This window comes from Ostrinia nubilalis, chromosome 3 (assembly GCF_963855985.1).
Source record: "Ostrinia nubilalis chromosome 3, ilOstNubi1.1, whole genome shotgun sequence".
NCBI lineage: Eukaryota > Metazoa > Arthropoda > Insecta > Lepidoptera > Crambidae > Ostrinia > Ostrinia nubilalis.
This window is the reverse complement of record NC_087090.1, coordinates 8,679,470-8,698,416: the sequence shown is the minus strand read 5'-3', so window position 1 is coordinate 8,698,416 and position 18,947 is coordinate 8,679,470. Positions and strand designations below refer to the sequence as shown.

The window sequence follows — 18,947 nt, the reverse complement described above, 5'->3', positions numbered from 1 at the left end:
GCGACGCATCTCGATCGCAACTCGATCACGCACGTGAAAATGCAGTGAAAACTGTTTTTGTGATGGTGGTGTCCTAGTGAAAATTCATAGACGATCAGTGAAAATTTTGAAAAAAAAGTGAAGTGTTTTGGTGATGTTACAAGTGCCTTAAAGTGTATGATAAATCTGCATAAACGTAATACCTATCTAAACCGAAAATTCTGTAATGTTATCTCTTTTTCCCAGCTGACTCTACACCCAAATAAATTTATAAATTTTCTTTGAGAGATGGACCATTTTCTACTTAATTATTCATCTTTAGAAAAAGATATGAAAATAGACAAGCAACTTACATTTTATTGTAACATAGTCACTATCCTTAATTGTCCACTGGAAAGTTCTTCACGTTAATATAGCAGTTAACTAAACAAACACATATGTAGTAATTATGATAAGATAGCACTGATATGCCAGTAATACAGATACCACTATCTTTTATGCTCTCAACCAATCTGAAACTCCTCGATATTCAGATGGATATCTATTTATTTCATACTGTCCTATATTTACTTGTTATCAAATCATGTCTGCAATCTGCATAATTTTCACAGCGATCGATAGCACCATAATGACTGCATAGTCTATAGTTTTGATTCTTTCTTTATCGGGGCAATTTTTTATCTGATATGGGAGTCACAATGCACTTTTAGTGAAAAATTCTACTTAGCATAATAAAATGATACTAAAATATTTTTTACTAAAATAAAAATTAAAACTAAAATTGCATCGAACCTTGATGACTATAGCTTTATCCAAATATTTTTCTGATTATGTTTTATACGAATGCTATTTTATGCTGACTGTTACCCATGTAAAAACTGCATGCGGACAATCACGGCCAGTCCGCCGCAGTGTCGTAGCTACGTCTCCGTCTACGCAATCTCTATTGAAAACAGAAACAAGCGAAAAACAGCTGAATCCGAATGAAAGGACAGCTCGAGGCAGGCGGTGGACGTTTCTTGCTGAGAATCTTTTATTTAGAGCACCCCCTCGGGTCGTTCACCCCGCGCGTCACGCGGCGTGTGGAAGGTCAGGGTTATGCTCGTGTCATTGTCACGCCCTCACGCGTCATAATGCGTTTTGATCCGTGACGCATCGCTTTTAAGCTCTTTGACCTACGCCGCTAACGAAGACAGTAACTTTTAGTCAGATCATTGAAAGATCAAGGCAATAATAGATTGTAGATTTTAATTGAATAATATTAATCATACTACCAGTCACCGCACTGTCAAGGACTGGGATTTACGCTTAAGCGCTAGCTACTCGTACAACCATTCACTCGATACACTCGGTTCATTGATGTTCATTTGATCTCGAAATAAAATCAAATTCCCAGGGGACTGGGATTCTCGCGGATGAGATCATCGTGTTTGTAGCGTAGTAAAAACATGTTTTCGTTAAAAAAAGATGTAGTTGTCACGTTTTTTATGAAGCATGTGTGTGGCTCGGATGCCGCAGTGCGGAGCGCACGCCCCCGGGCGACGTCTCGGCCCGCGGTCTCGCTTTGAGTGCATCCTTTGTTTTTGTTGACACATGCAATCGCATTCAGCTGTTATGTCCCCATTAAGCTTTACGACGGCGACTTGTCTTGATTAAAAGTATAAAATAGTCGTAGATGTGATAGACGTCTCTACTTATCGCGGAGTTACATTTTTTCTTCAACTTTAACGGTTGTCGCAGAGTGGCAATGTTTTTAGTTTATGTTTTCAATAAAAAATAATTCTATTAATTCTCCATTTCATTTGTTTACTAAATTAAGACATACCAAAATATGTTTTAATTTAGTAGCTCAGCTTTAAAGCTGTTAAAGTTAGCTTTAATGCACCTATCTACTCGTGTGTAATAAAACCAAATTGCATAGTTTTCCCAAAGAATAGTGAAACCCTAAAACAAAGCTTTTCACGTATAAATGTAGAGCAGTTTCCTTTTCCTACAGAAAAAAGTCATGTAATACTGACACTTAGAAATGTTACATTTATAAAGATAAAATCCCAACCAAAAAAATATCTCAGAAAAACTGTTAAAAACACCATGGAGGTAGCGCCAGTGCTTGCGTAGTAGGTACTAGATGCATTTATGAAGATCAAAAAATCGCAACCAAAAATATCTCAGTTGAAAATACTATGGAGGTAGCGCCAGTGCGTGCGTAGTGGCATGCGATGCGCGGGCGTGGGCGGCGATGCGACGGCGCCGGCGCGGAGGCGGCGCGCGCGCTGCACCGGCTCGCGTTCGCGCTGTGGCGCGCCGTGTTCTATCTGCAGCGCGCGCCCGCTGAAAAAAAGCGCGCGCGCTCTCGCAGCCTGGCCGTTGGAGATCGCAAGCGCCCTCCGGTGTGTTTTGTGATAAAAAAATACTTTTTTTCTCTCTTACTAGTAGCTAGTTATGCATCCGTCAGCTCCCTCTGCTCTAGACTAAACAAGATAAGTCATCACTTTCCACTCTACAGTGTAAGCATTCGTAGAATTGTTATTCACATAAGAGATGTGTCAGCAGAACTAAATTGTAAACACCGTACTGGACGACTGCGATCGGCCACAATATTAAATCATTATTAAATCGCCTCCAACTCGGCGAGGACGTGATCACTTAGTTTAATTAAATATAATCCTTTTTAAAAAGCTTCCACCCCGCTCCCGAAATCTGACTGGCGCAGCCGGTAGGATTTATTGCTGCAAGTTTTCCTAAAGTTTACGCGATTGGTGTCAAAATCCGCCGTTTAAATTCGTGATACTACGGGAAACTAATAAATCCGCCGAACCAAATAAATTTGTCATCGAAGTACGGGTGGAACGAGTATGCAGAGAACGGTCGGTTGGTGAGTAGAACTTTTCGCCAATCCTTCCACTCCTTATCCTCTGTGTAATTTTCATGCTTTTTAAATCGTAGGGAAATATTGCTACTCCGGGATAGAACTTCTCCCAGGGTATCGCATTTTGTGTTTTCGTCATAAAACTTTATCGTTAACACTTTTCGTTTAGATTTAAGTGAATTAAATATTGAAACAAAGTAAAGAAAATAAATTGAAATAAAGTAAATAAATTGAAATAAAGTAAATAAAGTGAAATAAAGTGAAATAAAGTAAATAAATTGAATATTGAATTAAATTAAATAAGTTTATTGTGTAAAGTAAAAATTATTAAAGTTGTTAAGTTAATTGTCTCTCGAAATTGAACAATTAAATTAAGAACCACTCTTATTTTTACTGTGTATTTTTATTGTGTATTTTATTGTGTATTTTATTGTGTGTTTTACACGGTAATCACTACGTGTATTTTAATTGTGAATATTGTGTAAAGTACTGTTACAAATTCTGACTGGCGCATATTAATTAAATAAATTTAAATTCAGTAAAAATGGCTTCACCACAAATCGAATCCGTACAAATCACGCCAATACCCAACGAGATGCTCAGATTAATTCCATTTTTTAATGGTGACAAAAAACATCTAAATTTGTTCCTTAAAAAATGTGAGTATGTTATATCGAGATATAGAGGTGGGGTTGAGCAAGATTTATACGTGTACCACGCTATCACTAGCCGCCTTACAGAAAATGCAGCAGCACTGTTATCAGAACAAGAAAATTTAACAAACTGGTCGGAACTTAAAGAAATCCTGACACAACATTTTGGAGACCCGCGTAGTGAGGCATGCATTAATATTGAATTAGAATCACTAAAAATCAGATCGAATGAATCGTACACAGACTTTTGCAACCGCGTGCAATCAACCAGGTCAATGCTTATATCCAAAGTAAACACCATAGCAGACGAGTCAATCCGTCACGCCAAAATCACCATATACAACAACACCGCGTTAAACGTGTTTCTCTATAATTTACCAGAAAACCTTGTGCGCATTGTGAGACTAAAGGCACCGTCCACTTTGGAAGCCGCCCTCTCGATTGTGCTCGAGGAAGTAAACTTTATGGACCAATATAACATGCGAAGCAAAATGCATTCGCAACCCAAACCTAACAATTCGTTTACGCCAACTCAACAGAAATTTTCAGGCAATCAGCCTCATTTTGTCAGCTCTAATGCTTTCAAACCGATAATTCCTCCACAATTTAAATTTGGCCTTCCGCCTAATCAAGGCTACAAACCCTTCCAGCAATATGGAAATAAACCTTTACAACAATTCGGCTATTTCAAGCCTCCGCATCAACCAGGTTTCAGGCCGCCGCAGCAGTTCGGCTACAGGCCTCCACAGCAGTTCGGATATAGACCGCCCCAGCAATTTGGCTATAGACATCCTCCTCAGCAATTCGGTTACAAACCGCCTCAATTCGGCTATAAGCCACAGTTCGGTGCTCAGCAAGCCCAACAAGTCCAGCCGCCACGTATGCAGCTGACCGACGTGTCTATGCGTACGGCTACAAAATCAAACAACGTAAATGAAACAAACTTAAATGATCTGAACTACGACGAAGCAGAACAGTCGTATTACGATCAATATTATTGTGAATACCCTATAGATGAATATAATAACATGTACAGCGAACAGTATTACCCTGATTTCGAGGAAACTCCCGAGGAAACACAGGAAACTGAATTCCAACAGGATTTTCACGAAACAGCCTCCATCAAAGAACAGAACAGATAAACATTAATTGCGATCCGGAATTAACATTACCATATATTTACCTACCGGAACTGGATGCTCGCATGATGATCGACACTGGCAGCATGCGTTCGTTCTTCAGTCCGCGTATTGGCTATCAGTATTTCAGTAAATTCATAAAAAATGAACCATTCCAAGTTGTGAGTACACACGCGTCAAGTACGCACAACAAAACCATAGAAATCCCTCTTTTGCCAACTTTTAAATGCAGAAAATACCACAAATTTTATTTATATGACGTACACAAATGGTACGATGGTGTAATTGGACAAGATTTATTAGAACAATTGGAAGCATTAATCGACATTAAAAATAGAGTCCTCAGAACTAAAACTGCATGCATTCCAATCATTTTAAATTACAAAAAATTCACAGACAACGTTAGAATGCCTAGTGCAATCGCTAATTACCGTAATGAATCAATCAATAAACAAAACGCAAACGCAGACGCGTTATCCCGCATAAAAGTAAATGCTCTTGATTCAGATAATCAGTCCATGAAAGTAAATGTTAGCAAAAAGGAAAAACGTATTCAAAAACATGTTGATAAAGTAGTAAAGAAAATAGAAAAATTATCATCAGGAAGTACAATAGTAATTTCCGACTCTACATCCTCAGAAGGAAGTAGACAATTAGGTTCAGAATATCCGATTCCGTCGTCAAATAATTCAGACTGTGTCGATGAACAATCAAATAACTCACAAACTATTCATTCCGCAAAGGATACCGAATCACAAGGCATCCCAATCTTAAACGAAGCAATCGATAACAAACCTAATCAAATATTAGTCTTTGAACGATTCAATAATGAACTTTCAGTCAAAAACCTTTCGCGCGATAAGCAAAAAGTTCTTGAAGTACATTTACCTGATAATAATGCAGAATTGGTAAAACAGTTTTTAAAAGAATATATCAAACCTAAAACAAAATATTTCATTTATTTTGAATCAGATCAACTTAGACGAATTTTCACAGACGTAATTATTAAACTTTTTAAGAAAGATGTAGTTCAGTTTTACGAGTGTACAGAACGGGTAAATTACATAGAAGACGAGGGTGAACAAAAAGCAATAGTTATCCAATACCATGAAGGAAAAACATGCCACCGTGGTATTAAGGAAACATTGATTAGAATTCGTAGAAATCATTTTTGGCCTAACATGCAACAAACAGTTTCCGCAATCATTAACGCTTGCGAAGCCTGCCGTAAAATGAAATACGATAGGAAACCCATAAAACCATTTTTGCAATTAACTAAAACTCAAGATTCCCCATTTCAGGAAATTTTCATTGATCTCTTCAGTATTGAAGGAATCACATATTTAACCCTAATTGACGCCTTCAGCAAATTAGGACAAGCAATAGAGATACCAAGTAAATCAACATCAGACGTTACTAGAGCACTTATGAAATATTTCTCATTCTACGGAATTCCAAAACGTATAAGCTCAGATCCAGGAACCGAATTTAATAACGAACTCATGAAAGAATTTCTAAATTTACATAAAGTTGAACTTCACATCGGAACCCCAAATAACCCTAATTCTATGGGACTTATCGAACGCTTTCACTCGACAATTATAGAGATCTATAGATTGGCTAAATACGAAAGACGATGTACAGATGCCGCATCAGTTATGACATATTCAGTAATGGCATATAACCACACCATCCACTCTGTAACTGAGTTAACACCATTTGAGGTAGTTTTTGGTCATACAGATTCAGACAGTCCATTTAGAATCAATTTCGAAAAGCAATATTATCAGCAATTAGTTCAAGATCATGCGAAACGTACAAAGCACTTATATAAATACATAGCTCAGAAAACGACAGCCAAAAAGGAAACCATTAGGGAAAAGAAAGGTGGTGAAACAGATATAGAGTTTTCCGAAGGAAACATAATATTTGCAAAAGACGTAAATAAGCGTAAAAGCAAAGACAAACCACGTTATGTAAAAGCAAAGGTTGTAGGCAAAGCCAAGCGAAACATCTTACCAATTAAAGTAGGTGATAGGACTACCAAAGTGCCTATTAAAAACATAAAACGCCCTACGCAGGTGGTGCCTTCTGCTAATGATAGGGACGCAGGCGCTGGCCCTTCAACTAAAGATAATATCTAAGAAAATTACCCTGGTCTCAAAAATGTTCGACAGTTTCATAAATATTTCAGAGCAAATAAATAACAACTCTATTATTATTGATGAACGCTTGAAACGAGTTGAAAGCCTATTGCAAAACATAACGTCCACACAAAACGATTGGACTTTTTCTACATACATACTAGGAGTGTATAACATATTCATAAGTAGTTTCCGTACAATATTTATAAGATTAAGTGAAATAGAAACAGCATTAGCATTAAGTAGAGTATCCATTTTACACCAAGCAATTGTAAACTCTACAGAATTATTGTATCATTTAAAGTTAATTTCAAACTCTGCCAATTTAGTTTACCAGCCTACGGAAAGTAATTTGTTAAATTTAGAAGAAACTATTTGTGTAAAATCTTATATGAAACAGGATCAGATAACATTTATTTTAGAAATACCATTGATAGATAATTATACTTACAATTATTATAAGATATACTCACTTCCTATATTCCAAGAATCCCAAAACGTTACGCTTTCCATTTTCCCCAAATTTCCTTACCTTTTGGCGAAGGGTTTGAAATACTTACCGATCGTAACACCGTGTCGCCCGCTTGCCGCCGGCGATCGCTTCCTGTGCTCTACGGACAACCAGGCTCTACATAACGAGCCTACCTGCGTGGAACAGCTGATGAGGTTCAGTAAGGACCTTACCTCCTGCAAGCAGCACCAGATCCAGCTGGAAGAAGTAAAACTCCAGCAGCTCAACGCGAACAACTGGATTCTGTACAGCAGACTGAAAGCCACGCTGACCAAACACTGCGACAGCGAAGTCAGTAAGCAGTCAGTCTTCGGCACGTACATCATCACCATCGATGAGCCCTGTGACCTGGAAATCCATGGCCTGCAGATCCACCATCGACTCTACATTTCATCAGACGCCGTAGAACACGTACCGGTGATTCACCTACCCGAGCTACCTGTAAACGCAACGCTATCCGGTGCACGCGCACTCAATATGCATGGAATCAATTTGGATGAAATCAAATACATGTCGTACGCCCTGAAACACAGTGCAGCAATCAGTGCTAGTGAAAATGAAACAGACACTTCTTATTTTACATACTTTACATTTGTATTAGTTTTGATTCTTTTTATGTTAATTGTGTTAATTGCCTTCCGCAAACATGTAGAAATTTTATGTAAACGAAATTATCGGAATACTCATAAAAATGAAACTTCCGATAATTTCTCACTTAGGGAGGGAGGAGTTATGCATCCGTCAGCTCCCTCTGCTCTAGACTAAACAAGATAAGTCATCACTTTCCACTCTACAGTGTAAGCATTCGTAGAATTGTTATTCACATAAGAGATGTGTCAGCAGAACTAAATTGTAAACACCGTACTGGACGACTGCGATCGGCCACAATATTAAATCATTATTAAATCGCCTCCAACTCGGCGAGGACGTGATCACTTAGTTTAATTAAATATAATCCTTTTTAAAAAGCTTCCACCCCGCTCCCGAAATCTGACTAGCTACTTTTAGAATAGTTAAGAATGAGGATCATAAGGACTTCTAAACGAGAAGAAACCCTCTAGCTAAAGATCTAGGTGCAGATGATTCAAGATACTCAAAACCTTTCAGACCTTTTAACTGAAACAATACGTGCCTAAAGAGTTTTCACTTGCAATTACTCTTACGAAGATGATAATAAGGTCTTCTAAATGGGGATGCGACAAATCGCATCACATATTCCGCTCTAGCTAAAAAACTAGATAAGTCACTGAAAACCTGTAATTCTTAATATGCTGAAACCTTTTACGGAAACAATATGCCAGAAAAATTTCACTTACGATTACGAGCTCTAGCTAAAAAATAAAGATGATTCGTTTCTAAAACGTTTAATCTTAATACATACGATGAAAGCTTTTACCTGAAATAATATGGCTGAGAGTTTTCACATACCTACGCTATCACATAGCTAAATAAACAGAGATGAAAAACAGAGACAAAGATGAAAACCTTACAATCTTTTTCACTGAAAAAGAAAGTCTGAAAGAGTATATTAAGCGGATATTATGTTTTCATAATTATTTTCTCCCACTGTATCTGTTAGCACTTTCACTAAGCTTTCATCATAACTCACTTAGCGTCGGAGTAATCCGCGCGTCTACGCCTCTGCTAATTGAATACAAATACATACATGCGGGTGAGAACGATATCTTGTTAGGTAAACGTCGGGGAAAATCCGTTAGCTAAGCGTAAAAAATCATGATTTCTAATAAATGATAAAAAAAGTGTTAGAAGTTAACAATCAGTTAAATACGAGTATTATTACTGATAAAACAACTTAGACAAAGCTTCTCGTTTTAGTACTACTACCAAGTGTGAAAATACTTTTTTAATCATCGTGATCGTGATGTTAAGTATAGCAATTTCCCTAATCTAATAAAGGATTAGTTACACTACCGTTACATAGTGTAACAGACAATGCAAGTAATAGCTCGGAGGCCTGCAGTAATCACTTAAGCCGCGCCTCGGCTCATCTATCAACCTTATTGGCCTGCTCCAATCGCCCGGGCCCTGGGGCCCCGGGAGCCCCGAACAACCCCTAATACCGACTGACATGCTACACATTACAAACGCCTACATAATCCAACATTTTATGGAATGTGCTGAAACTTTTTTGAACTAGGTAGAGTCAAGTCAATTTGTACTTTGAGTTCCCATTTACACGGGTTCAAGATATCGATCAATATCAAGATGTTATGGTAACAAAGGATCGTGTAATGAAGATCGTGGAGTTTAATATTATACATAATAATAAAAAAACTAATGTATTTTTATATTGACTGGAAAATCGCAAACCATCAATCATCAATACGAGTATTTCACCGATAAAGATAATTTGGAATTTAATACGTCGATGTTGTGAGAGTATTTATTACAAAACATTATTTGCGAGATCAAATTCATTTCTCACTGTCATTATATCTGTGAAACGAAATACGTATGAGTATCTCCTGTCATATCACAGAGGGTCGGCATTGGTAAAAAATGATGAGAATTAAATTACAACTTTTGATTTCATTTTAATGACGGGTTGACCTTGTGCAAGAACTTTTCTTGATTTATCTTACAACAAACGTAACACAATGCGATTTGGTCTTGATTTATAATAAAGTTTTGTTTTTGTTTCAGACGCGAGCGGCAAGTGCTCCTGCGACTCCTGGGACGCCAGCCTTTGCCAGAGATCAGGTACAAATTTACATCAACAATACATATAAATAATACACAATACAACTTATACTCTATGATATGCAAGCTATTAAATAAAAGGTAGAGCTGTTTGGATTGGTAGGTGATTTAAGTACAAAATTTTCCTCTATAAAGTTTATGAGGCTTTGATCAGCCGCCATTATAAACCCACTTTATGATTAAAAGGGCTTACTCCACTAGAACTTAAGTAGACTAGACAAATCGGATTAAATGCATTGGAGTTATGCCGTCGTTTGTTCGCGCCTACGCAACGCTGTGTCACTTTCTCGCTGCGCCTACGACCTCGTGTTGATCTGACACAAACACCTAGCTAAGGCAAATCAGGGCTTTTCGCTGTTTACTGTCACACTTTTCTAATAGACACATGTCATTACTGCTCACACCTACGCGCAGCTGGTACATTCTTTTGAAACACACGCCTGTAACTGGTAAAACGGTTACCGCAATCTTTAACTCTTATGTTACTTGTATTGTTATGTCAACTATGTTGCTGGTAGCAAAACTTACTAGCTTTGTAGTAAAATGTTAACAGATTTCATTTACACATCTCCATAATATAATTGGTTATGAGAGAGTAATGTCAAATTGTAAATACAGCTTACTACTTACTTACCTATCGTTTTTAATTATAAGTAAAAATGAAACTAACGCTTTTCGCGGTTTGGATTAAATGAAGTGGAAATATATTAAGTAGAGTCAACCCTAACCCTATTTCAGCCACAAGTATTATATTACACAGTTAACTTATAATGTCTTATTACACGTGTGTTTTTAAATTCAGTTCACACTTCACGTATCAATATTCTTAAGCTTTTGATAGCCTGATTTTAACCTCCAACGCCAAAAAAGGAGAGTACTTAATTATGTATTTGGCAGTTCTGTGTCACCATAGCTCATTTATACGATTTAAATGCGGTTTTAATATCACAATTTTTCATGTTCTCTGCAGTCTGGTCCCCGGTCAGCGAGCTACCCTGGGGGCGCGGGATCGCGGCTAGATCTTTGCTACGTGGCGGAACGGATGCTGGCGCTGCATCTGCCGGACAGAGACGCGCATGCAGAAGCACAGGCAGCGCATATGCTCGCCAATAAGCATGGCGACCACTTCATGGTGAGTAGCAATCATATTTGGAATAATAATGTTCTATGAAGCGTATTAAAGGCAATTCGCACAGGCAAGATATGAGCTCAATGAATGCGCGAACCAAGCGAGTGATGGTTACATGTTTACACATGTAATACACAGGCATACACTCCAGGTCTGCAAATCTGTTCTGTATACAATAATTTTTGAACCATTTCGTAGCCACTTACGATAATGAAATGGCCCGTATGTTGGAATTAATCTCACTACAATTATTCGTATATGAACGGAATACTTTCCATGACAATAAGCAAATATTACTCATGATTTTAAAGGGTTTTCGAGTCTCGTTACATTTTGTTATAATTAACTATGAAATTAAAAAAAAAATGTTAGCTTTGTGAAATACTTCTAAGAACAAACAAATGACATTCCAAATATTTCCTTTTGCAGGTATTCGAAGTGAGTAGCGGCGACGGAAGCGGCGATGGGCGGGCGGCGCGCAGCGTATTTGGGCGCGCGCGATCGCTTGGTTGGGCGGGCGAGCTGGCCCCACCACTAGAAAGGCTATGCGCTGCTTGCAAACACATAGAAAGCTGGTTAGGAGCAAACCCAAAAAATGTTGCCATCTTACTAGCTTGGTGAGTAAATATAATCCTTTACTTACTTACCTACAAAGTCTAGGGCAATAATAAGTACCTACATATTAAGAAACATGTAAAGTTTTCTTTAAGTATTTTTATTAGTCGTTTTCATTTTCTTACTAATTTGACTGAAAATATCTTAATCGATGTTTCTAATGATTGCAATGATTACAATTCTATCCATATTTATCAAGACCAAGAGTCAGAAGATATTGTGAGAAGTTTTCTAATCCGTATTTATTGTCATTGTTTCCAGGGGTAGCAGAGAGAGGCTTGGAGTACTAGTGGCGGCATACATGCACTACTCTGCAATCTGCGGTGCGCCCGAGCATGCGTTAGACCGGTACGCTATGAGGAGGTACCTCGACGATCGCGTGCCGGTCTTCCACTTGCCTTCAAACAAACGGTACGTAATCATAGCAGCTTGAAAAGCTTCCCATAACAATTGCAAGCAGTTATTATACATTCTTTAGTAATCGCGATAAGATTTAAATGCGCAAAGTTAAAATAGTCGTAAAGTTTTCTGAAATTATCCAATTTTCGGCGCCATTTTCGTAATTTTTCTTTCCGTAAGAAACTGCAAAGTATTAGAAAACTGAATGTCGCTCTCAAGTTATGGCGAGACTAAGCGAAATAGGGATTCAATTTGTATGGCGACCTACACTTATTTTGAGAATTTGACATTGGTCCTTTAGGAAAAGTACTTAGTTGTTTTTGAGTAGGTAGTAGAATCAACTCTTTTTGTTTGATCAAGTATAAAAATTACATCCTGTACCTTTTGTGATTGAAGACTTTTTAAGCCGTCTACATTTACGTAACTTAAAAAAAATCCTTATTTGTATTGTTAATTCCAGATACATAGACACCTTCGCGGGGCTCCTGGCTGGACAGATCCGCGTGAACGCAGCTCCCTTACACCTGACCCACGTGAGCGTGGCCGGATCGCTGGCCTCGCCCGCCACGCCTACCATCGCCTTTCTCAAGATATATGAAAACTTCATGTGCGTTTACACGTCAGGTAACTAACATCAGAAAATATATATAAAATCTACTAAGACGGGCTCTCATTAGATATTCTTAAGCCTAGGCGCAAATCACCGACTTTTAGTTGGCCGATAGTTGGGCCCGATTCTAATTTGTATGAAGAATCGGCCAATTGATACCAAATCGGTGTAATGTGCGCGCTTTCATACATTTCCATATTGATTAACAACCCGACCGATCTTTCGGTCAACTAAAAGTCGCTCGCTGGTCTACGCCTAGGCTAAGAAAGAGAGTGATGGATGTTGCGGCCGCACACTGCCGCCTCCTTGGTCGCGCGGCACTGGCCACTAAGAAAAACTTTGTTTTTTTTTGACGACCGATATCGATTTTCTTTTGTCGCTTTGGACTCTCGAATTTCCACTCAGGACTTTTTGGCGGGAATGTGAAACGTCAAGTTTAGCAGTTTTGTTTTATTTTCAAACATTTTGTGTTTACCCGATTATTAATGTGTATTATTGGCGGATTAATTAAGTGTTTGTGAACGTGCATTGATGTAGGCAAATAAAACAAAACCGTACATCACTTTTCAAGTTATTTCAAGAAGTCCGCGTCAGGTTAAAGTAAAGTGCCACTTCATCTTTACTGAAACACAAGGGAAAGGGTAATATCACGTATCATTCATCAATCATCACTCATATCATTAACTAAATATTTCAAATTACTTAAATAATGTGCAAACCTTACTAAGCCTCATGGCTTCGTGCTTAATAAATTCTTTTTGTCAGGATAATTCCAGAAAAAAAGAATTTCCACGCATACCTACAATTTTCACGACTCGAATTTGTAAACTTAATTGTTAGAAGTAAAACTTAACTTTTGAAATTAAATGGAATAAAATGTCTTTATTCCATTTTGACACTTGTGAACGTTTAAAAGGGACTCTTCACATATCTCCTATCTCTATCTTATATTCCTTTTGTCCAGGTCTCTATATGGTGAACGGCGGCGGCTGGACAGTGGGCGTGGGGCGTCTAGCGCTGCGTGGCGATGTCCTAGTGCGCGCGTACCGCCGGCCGGCGCACGCGCAGGCGCGCCGCCACCTGGTCTTCGCGTGCCAGTTCCACACCTGTGCTGTAGCGGATCATACCCTATCGTTCACCAAGCAGCAGCTTGACCATGCAGCTCATGGTACTTTTTACTTAATTACTTAATTATTAATAATATTTATCGACCAAGTGCATGTGTAGATATTATAATAAATGTGTGGGACCAATTAAAACGCCATCTACGGAATCGGACAGTTTTAAGCACACGAGTAAAGAATGTGGTTTTAGGTAGGTACCTGATTCTGTTATGTTGTTACAACTGCAAACTAACACTACATGTAAAGGTACAGTTGGGGTCTTATTGTACGATAAAATATTGGTCTTTCGAGCCCGATTTGATCCAGCTATCTACTATAAATAACTTTTAAATAATTAATTAATAATAGTTACATTAGTAGAGAGTGCTTTCAAGTCCTCAATTATTTACAAAACAATAGATGTATGCAACTTTATCGACTCTACAACGAATGATAGGCCTACGTTGTTTAAAAGCACTTGTTTATCATTGTTAATATACTCTATCGAATCCACCCCTTCCTACTAGTTAATGTTTACAATAAAACTAACGACAATTTTCTTATTACCCAGATCCCTCGTTCCCAAGCGACGGCGCCGTGGAGCTGGTGTTCGCACGGGGCGATGGTGCAGGCGGCGCGGCGCCGGCTCCCACACCCGCGGCGCCGTTACGGGCCGCTCCTGACGCCCTGGCCAGGGCAGACTCCTTGGAGCACCTGAGGCCGCTGTCGACGCTCACCGATGATGACCCTGGTGAGTGTGCCAACTAGATTAGGTTAAGGCTTGGTATTTCTGCTAAAGTAGGTATTTCACGCTGTCAAAATCTGCGCGCGCAATACTTCGCCGAAGACAGCGCGCCAAAGAGCTCTCGCGGCTACACAGTATAGAAATACGCAGTTTGGAAATACGCAGTTGGTTAGGTTAGGTTGACTTCCTTCCGTTCAAGCGTCACACTCACAACACTTTCTAATACAAATCATATCCAAGTGATACAAATTAAAACAACTTTCAAAATTTTTGGGAATATATTTTAGAATCGAATAAATATAGAATATAACTGCCAAAGTAAACACGGTTCAAAGAGGCGTGGCGTCACCCGACCTTCCGGAAGTTCCGCGCCGGCTAAAAGAATTTCAAGATTACGTCACCCGACCTATCGGTAGATCCTCGGGAGCTTGAGCGATTGGAAAAACATTTTATGATCAGTTACTCGCAGTAGCGATTATTTAGAGCTTGGATAATAAATTATAGTTGTTGCAATTCACAAAGCTTTGCATATGGTTAATTACATTAATCAGTACACGCATCAATTTTGTTCAGTCTTTTTGTTTATTAATAAATAAAAATATCATACTAAAATTGCATACATATTTGTTTGTATTGGTATGGGTGTTTTCTTTCCATAATTTATGTATAACGTATGTACGGGGCTCTGTATCGTAAATCACTATGAGCAATAAGCATCACACACGGTTACCTGGAGTGCATTACCGCAGCAAAAAGCTTGCCATCTTAAATGAACGGTATAATATCGAGGTTTCGTCAGTACAGTTGCGAACAAAGGTGTTTGTGTAGTGTAGTTGAGTTCGATGGGTGCCGGGAATAAAGCCACAATCGACAAAACACAATTTTACATGAGAAGAGATTTAGTGTCAATTTTGAATAATTCTGGCGTATCAAAACGGTTTGTATATCAAAGGATGCGTTATTTTTTCTGGAGTAACATTTAATGTCCATAAGGTTATAGTGCTTAGAATATACTTTAAAAAGGTAGAAATACATGTTGCCGCTTCATACATTGAAAGTCGGTTCCGTAAGAGTCCATTGTGGTTTTATTCCGGTAAAAAGTGTGCAATTAATCAAACAGCAATAGTGTATTGCAGCCTCGGGCGCTGATCTGAAGGATACAGTAATAGCCGTTTGCTTGTAGAAGATTTAAATAAAAGTTTTAACATTGTATATGGCACGATTATTCCGGTCAACAAATTTTAAATGATGAATGGGAATAACGATTCAATATCCATAGTGCTTTTGGTAAATTAGGCAGTTTCAAAGATAAAATTCTGAAAAAAATTCAATAGGTGTATAGGGACCCGCAGTTTACTAAAATAACTTAATCGGAAAACTGCTGCTATGGCTATTGCGGCTTTGTTCCAGGCACCCATCGAGTTGAGAGGTCAGATTATTGAAATAATAAAACGAACATTTTATTTTTTAAATACATTTTAAAAATAATTTACATTACAGATAACAATGAGAGGATGACATTGCAAGGTGGTGCCAGTCCAGTCTTAAATCCGTTGATATAATATGCTGCATCTGCCATCTTTTTGACTAAAAGATTCTTCTATCTCGCAGCTTAGACCTTTAGCTACAGACCTTAGACAGTATTTTTGTGAAAATTCTTACGCATGGTGGAGGAAGGGACGCTCTAGACACTCAAGTCTACAAGAAGTCACATGAACTCCAGTTTTAAATCCGTTGACATCTGCCATCTTTTTGGCTAGAAGATTCTTCCATCTTGCAGCGTAGACCTTTACCTACAGACCTTAGACAGTATTTTTGTGAAAATTTTTACGCATGGTGGAGGAAGGGACGCTCTAGACACTCAAGTCTACAAGGAGTCACATGAACTCCAGTTTTAAATCCGTTGACATCTGCTGCATCTGCCATCTTTTTGGCTAGAAGATTCTTCCATCTTGCAGCGTAGACCTTTAGCTACAGACCTTATACAGTATTTTTGTGAAAATTCTTACGCATGGTGGAGGAAGGGACGCTCTAGACACTCAAGTCTACAATGAGTCACATGAACTCCAGTTTTAAATCCGTTGACATCTGCTGCATCTGCCATCTTTTTGGCTAGAAGATTCTTCTATCTTACAGCTTAGACCTTTAGCTAAAGACCTTAGACAGTATTTTTTATTATTTATTTGTGTCAGTGTGCTCTTCTAAAGAGTGTAAGACGATTGTATGTAGATAAAATGTAATTTTAACTCATTGGTTTTGTCTCATATTTGAGGAATGTACTATGTATCATGAGTAGAGTCTTCGTTGAAAAGGATGCGAACGATTTAAATTTCAATAGGTAGAGAAAATTGATAAATTTTAATTATCAAAAATTTAAGCTTTCTCCAGTAACACTGATATTATTATACTGTGACTCATCAAAGTCATCATTGTCAAAAATATTGACAAATCGCGAACTGTCACGGCCAAAATACTGACACGCGTCCGTCCTCCGTAAGCGCCACCGCGCGACTGATTGAGATTGTCCAAGCCGTCATGGACGATTTTTTCCACATTTTTTAACATTGTAACTAAATAAGACGCAATATAAAAATTTCATCCGTTAAAAGCCCTCAAGTTATTTCTGAACTTTAGTTTAGTAAAAGATTTAGAATCTCAAATCGCTTATTTTAAAAATAAAACCATAAATAGAAAACGAATAGAGGTAACTTTGGGAATTTATTCTATCGAGTCAACTTCATCAAATCGTGTTTCCATCCGTTAATAGCCCTAGAAAATATCCTCAACTATGCCCAATAAAAATCTTAGCCTTTAATTTTACTGTTTAGTACCTCAAAAATGAAAAATGAAAACCTCATTTTCGCCATTTTCTCTGCTACCCGGCCTTAAGACTTAAGAGCGACTGATGAGCGAAGATTGAGCTTTCGATTTAAATAATACTACATTCTAAGTTGTTTTTTTTTTGCTATGGAGCTGTAGCCAGTGTCATTGCACACTGACCGCACCGCGTCGTTCTAACTATAGTGAGAATTAAAAGTGCTCAGCTATAAACGTAAGTCTTATTTTTTATCTACCATCATCTGGACTCTAAGGCTGAGTTGCACCACCTAACTTTGACCGTAACTACATATAACGATTACCGGTGCTTTTTGTATGGAGTTTGACAGATTTTTGACGTTTGTTAAAGTTAAATTATGATGGTGCAACCCAGCCTAAGTAGTTCCAAATAATCGAAAGCACATGAATAAATCTGCGCTCAAATTCACAATATTATCAGTTTCAATCTTCCATCTGTAGCTTAGAACAAGTCATTTATAAGCGGATAATACCTACTGCTAAATGAAGTTTAACTATTTTAAATAATACTAAAATTGAGAGAAATTAATACGATAAATATACAATTATTTATAGTCTGATAATAATATGAAAACTCTACATCACGTGGAAGTGAACATCAAAGTTACTTCAGTGAATTTCAGTACTGAAAGTATGTGTATGGATTTCCTTATTTCCAGCACTTGAAACCCGACAAACTACGCATTAAATGTGAGTTGTAGGTGAACAATTTACTAGTTCGACATCCGCAGTTTTCGGTCTATTCCTGTAGCGGCACGGCAGGGAAGGCCCGCATTAGGTGCACTTGCGAATTCCCACATCCGACGCTCGTAACGGGCAACATTGTCGCAATTTGCTGCAATTGACGCTCAACTACTCAGGTGCAAATATAGTCTAATGACTGAGTGGGGTGCCGTCGTTTGACGCCTCCGGATGAGATAATTTTAATAAATAAATATCCTTGGACATTTTGCTCTGTGCCTCTAGTCCCAAACTAAGCAAAGCTTGTACTATGGGTACTAGACTAGACAACGGATATAAACATACTTAAATACTTTTTTTTTTGTAAATACATACATGTTATAGTACATAGTAACACCCAGACCCGTCACAGAAATTAAAATTCATCATTTTAATTTCTGCCCGGCCGGGAATCGAACCCGGGACCTCTCGGAATAGTAGTGGTTCAGAACGGATTCTGAACCACTACACCAAACGGCCGACATTTTTTCAGTTTTAGGAAGATATACGAAGTAGTTTTTCAATATTGAACTCAAGATAAGCGATGTGAAATTATTCTTTATGCGCAATTAATTTGTAAATACATTGATGATCTTTATAGACTTTGAAATACTAGATAGCAATACTTCAACAATTTATCAAGTAAACATCTTTCAAATGGATGCCTGAAGATAAAGTATCAAGTGATCAATACACGACATAGAGATTCACTAGAGAAAAAGTGCAGCAATCAAGGAGATGTTGAAAAACAGAA

At 38.0% G+C, this 18,947-nt stretch overlaps 1 protein-coding gene across 8 annotated transcripts in view; it reads left to right on the top strand.

Moving 5' to 3' along the window:
* Positions 1-18,947, top strand: part of LOC135087836 (tensin-1) — a 126,339-nt gene that overhangs the window by 85,083 nt on the left and 22,309 nt on the right. For all 8 annotated transcript variants that reach the window (XM_063982654.1, XM_063982657.1, XM_063982656.1 and 5 more), the window contains 7 exons: positions 9,960-10,016; positions 10,987-11,148; positions 11,575-11,762; positions 12,022-12,171; positions 12,620-12,783; positions 13,734-13,937; positions 14,444-14,623. In XM_063982654.1, the coding sequence (XP_063838724.1) occupies positions 9,960-10,016; positions 10,987-11,148; positions 11,575-11,762; positions 12,022-12,171; positions 12,620-12,783; positions 13,734-13,937; positions 14,444-14,623 (1,105 nt within the window). The remainder of the gene's footprint in view (positions 1-9,959; positions 10,017-10,986; positions 11,149-11,574; positions 11,763-12,021; positions 12,172-12,619; positions 12,784-13,733; positions 13,938-14,443; positions 14,624-18,947) is intronic.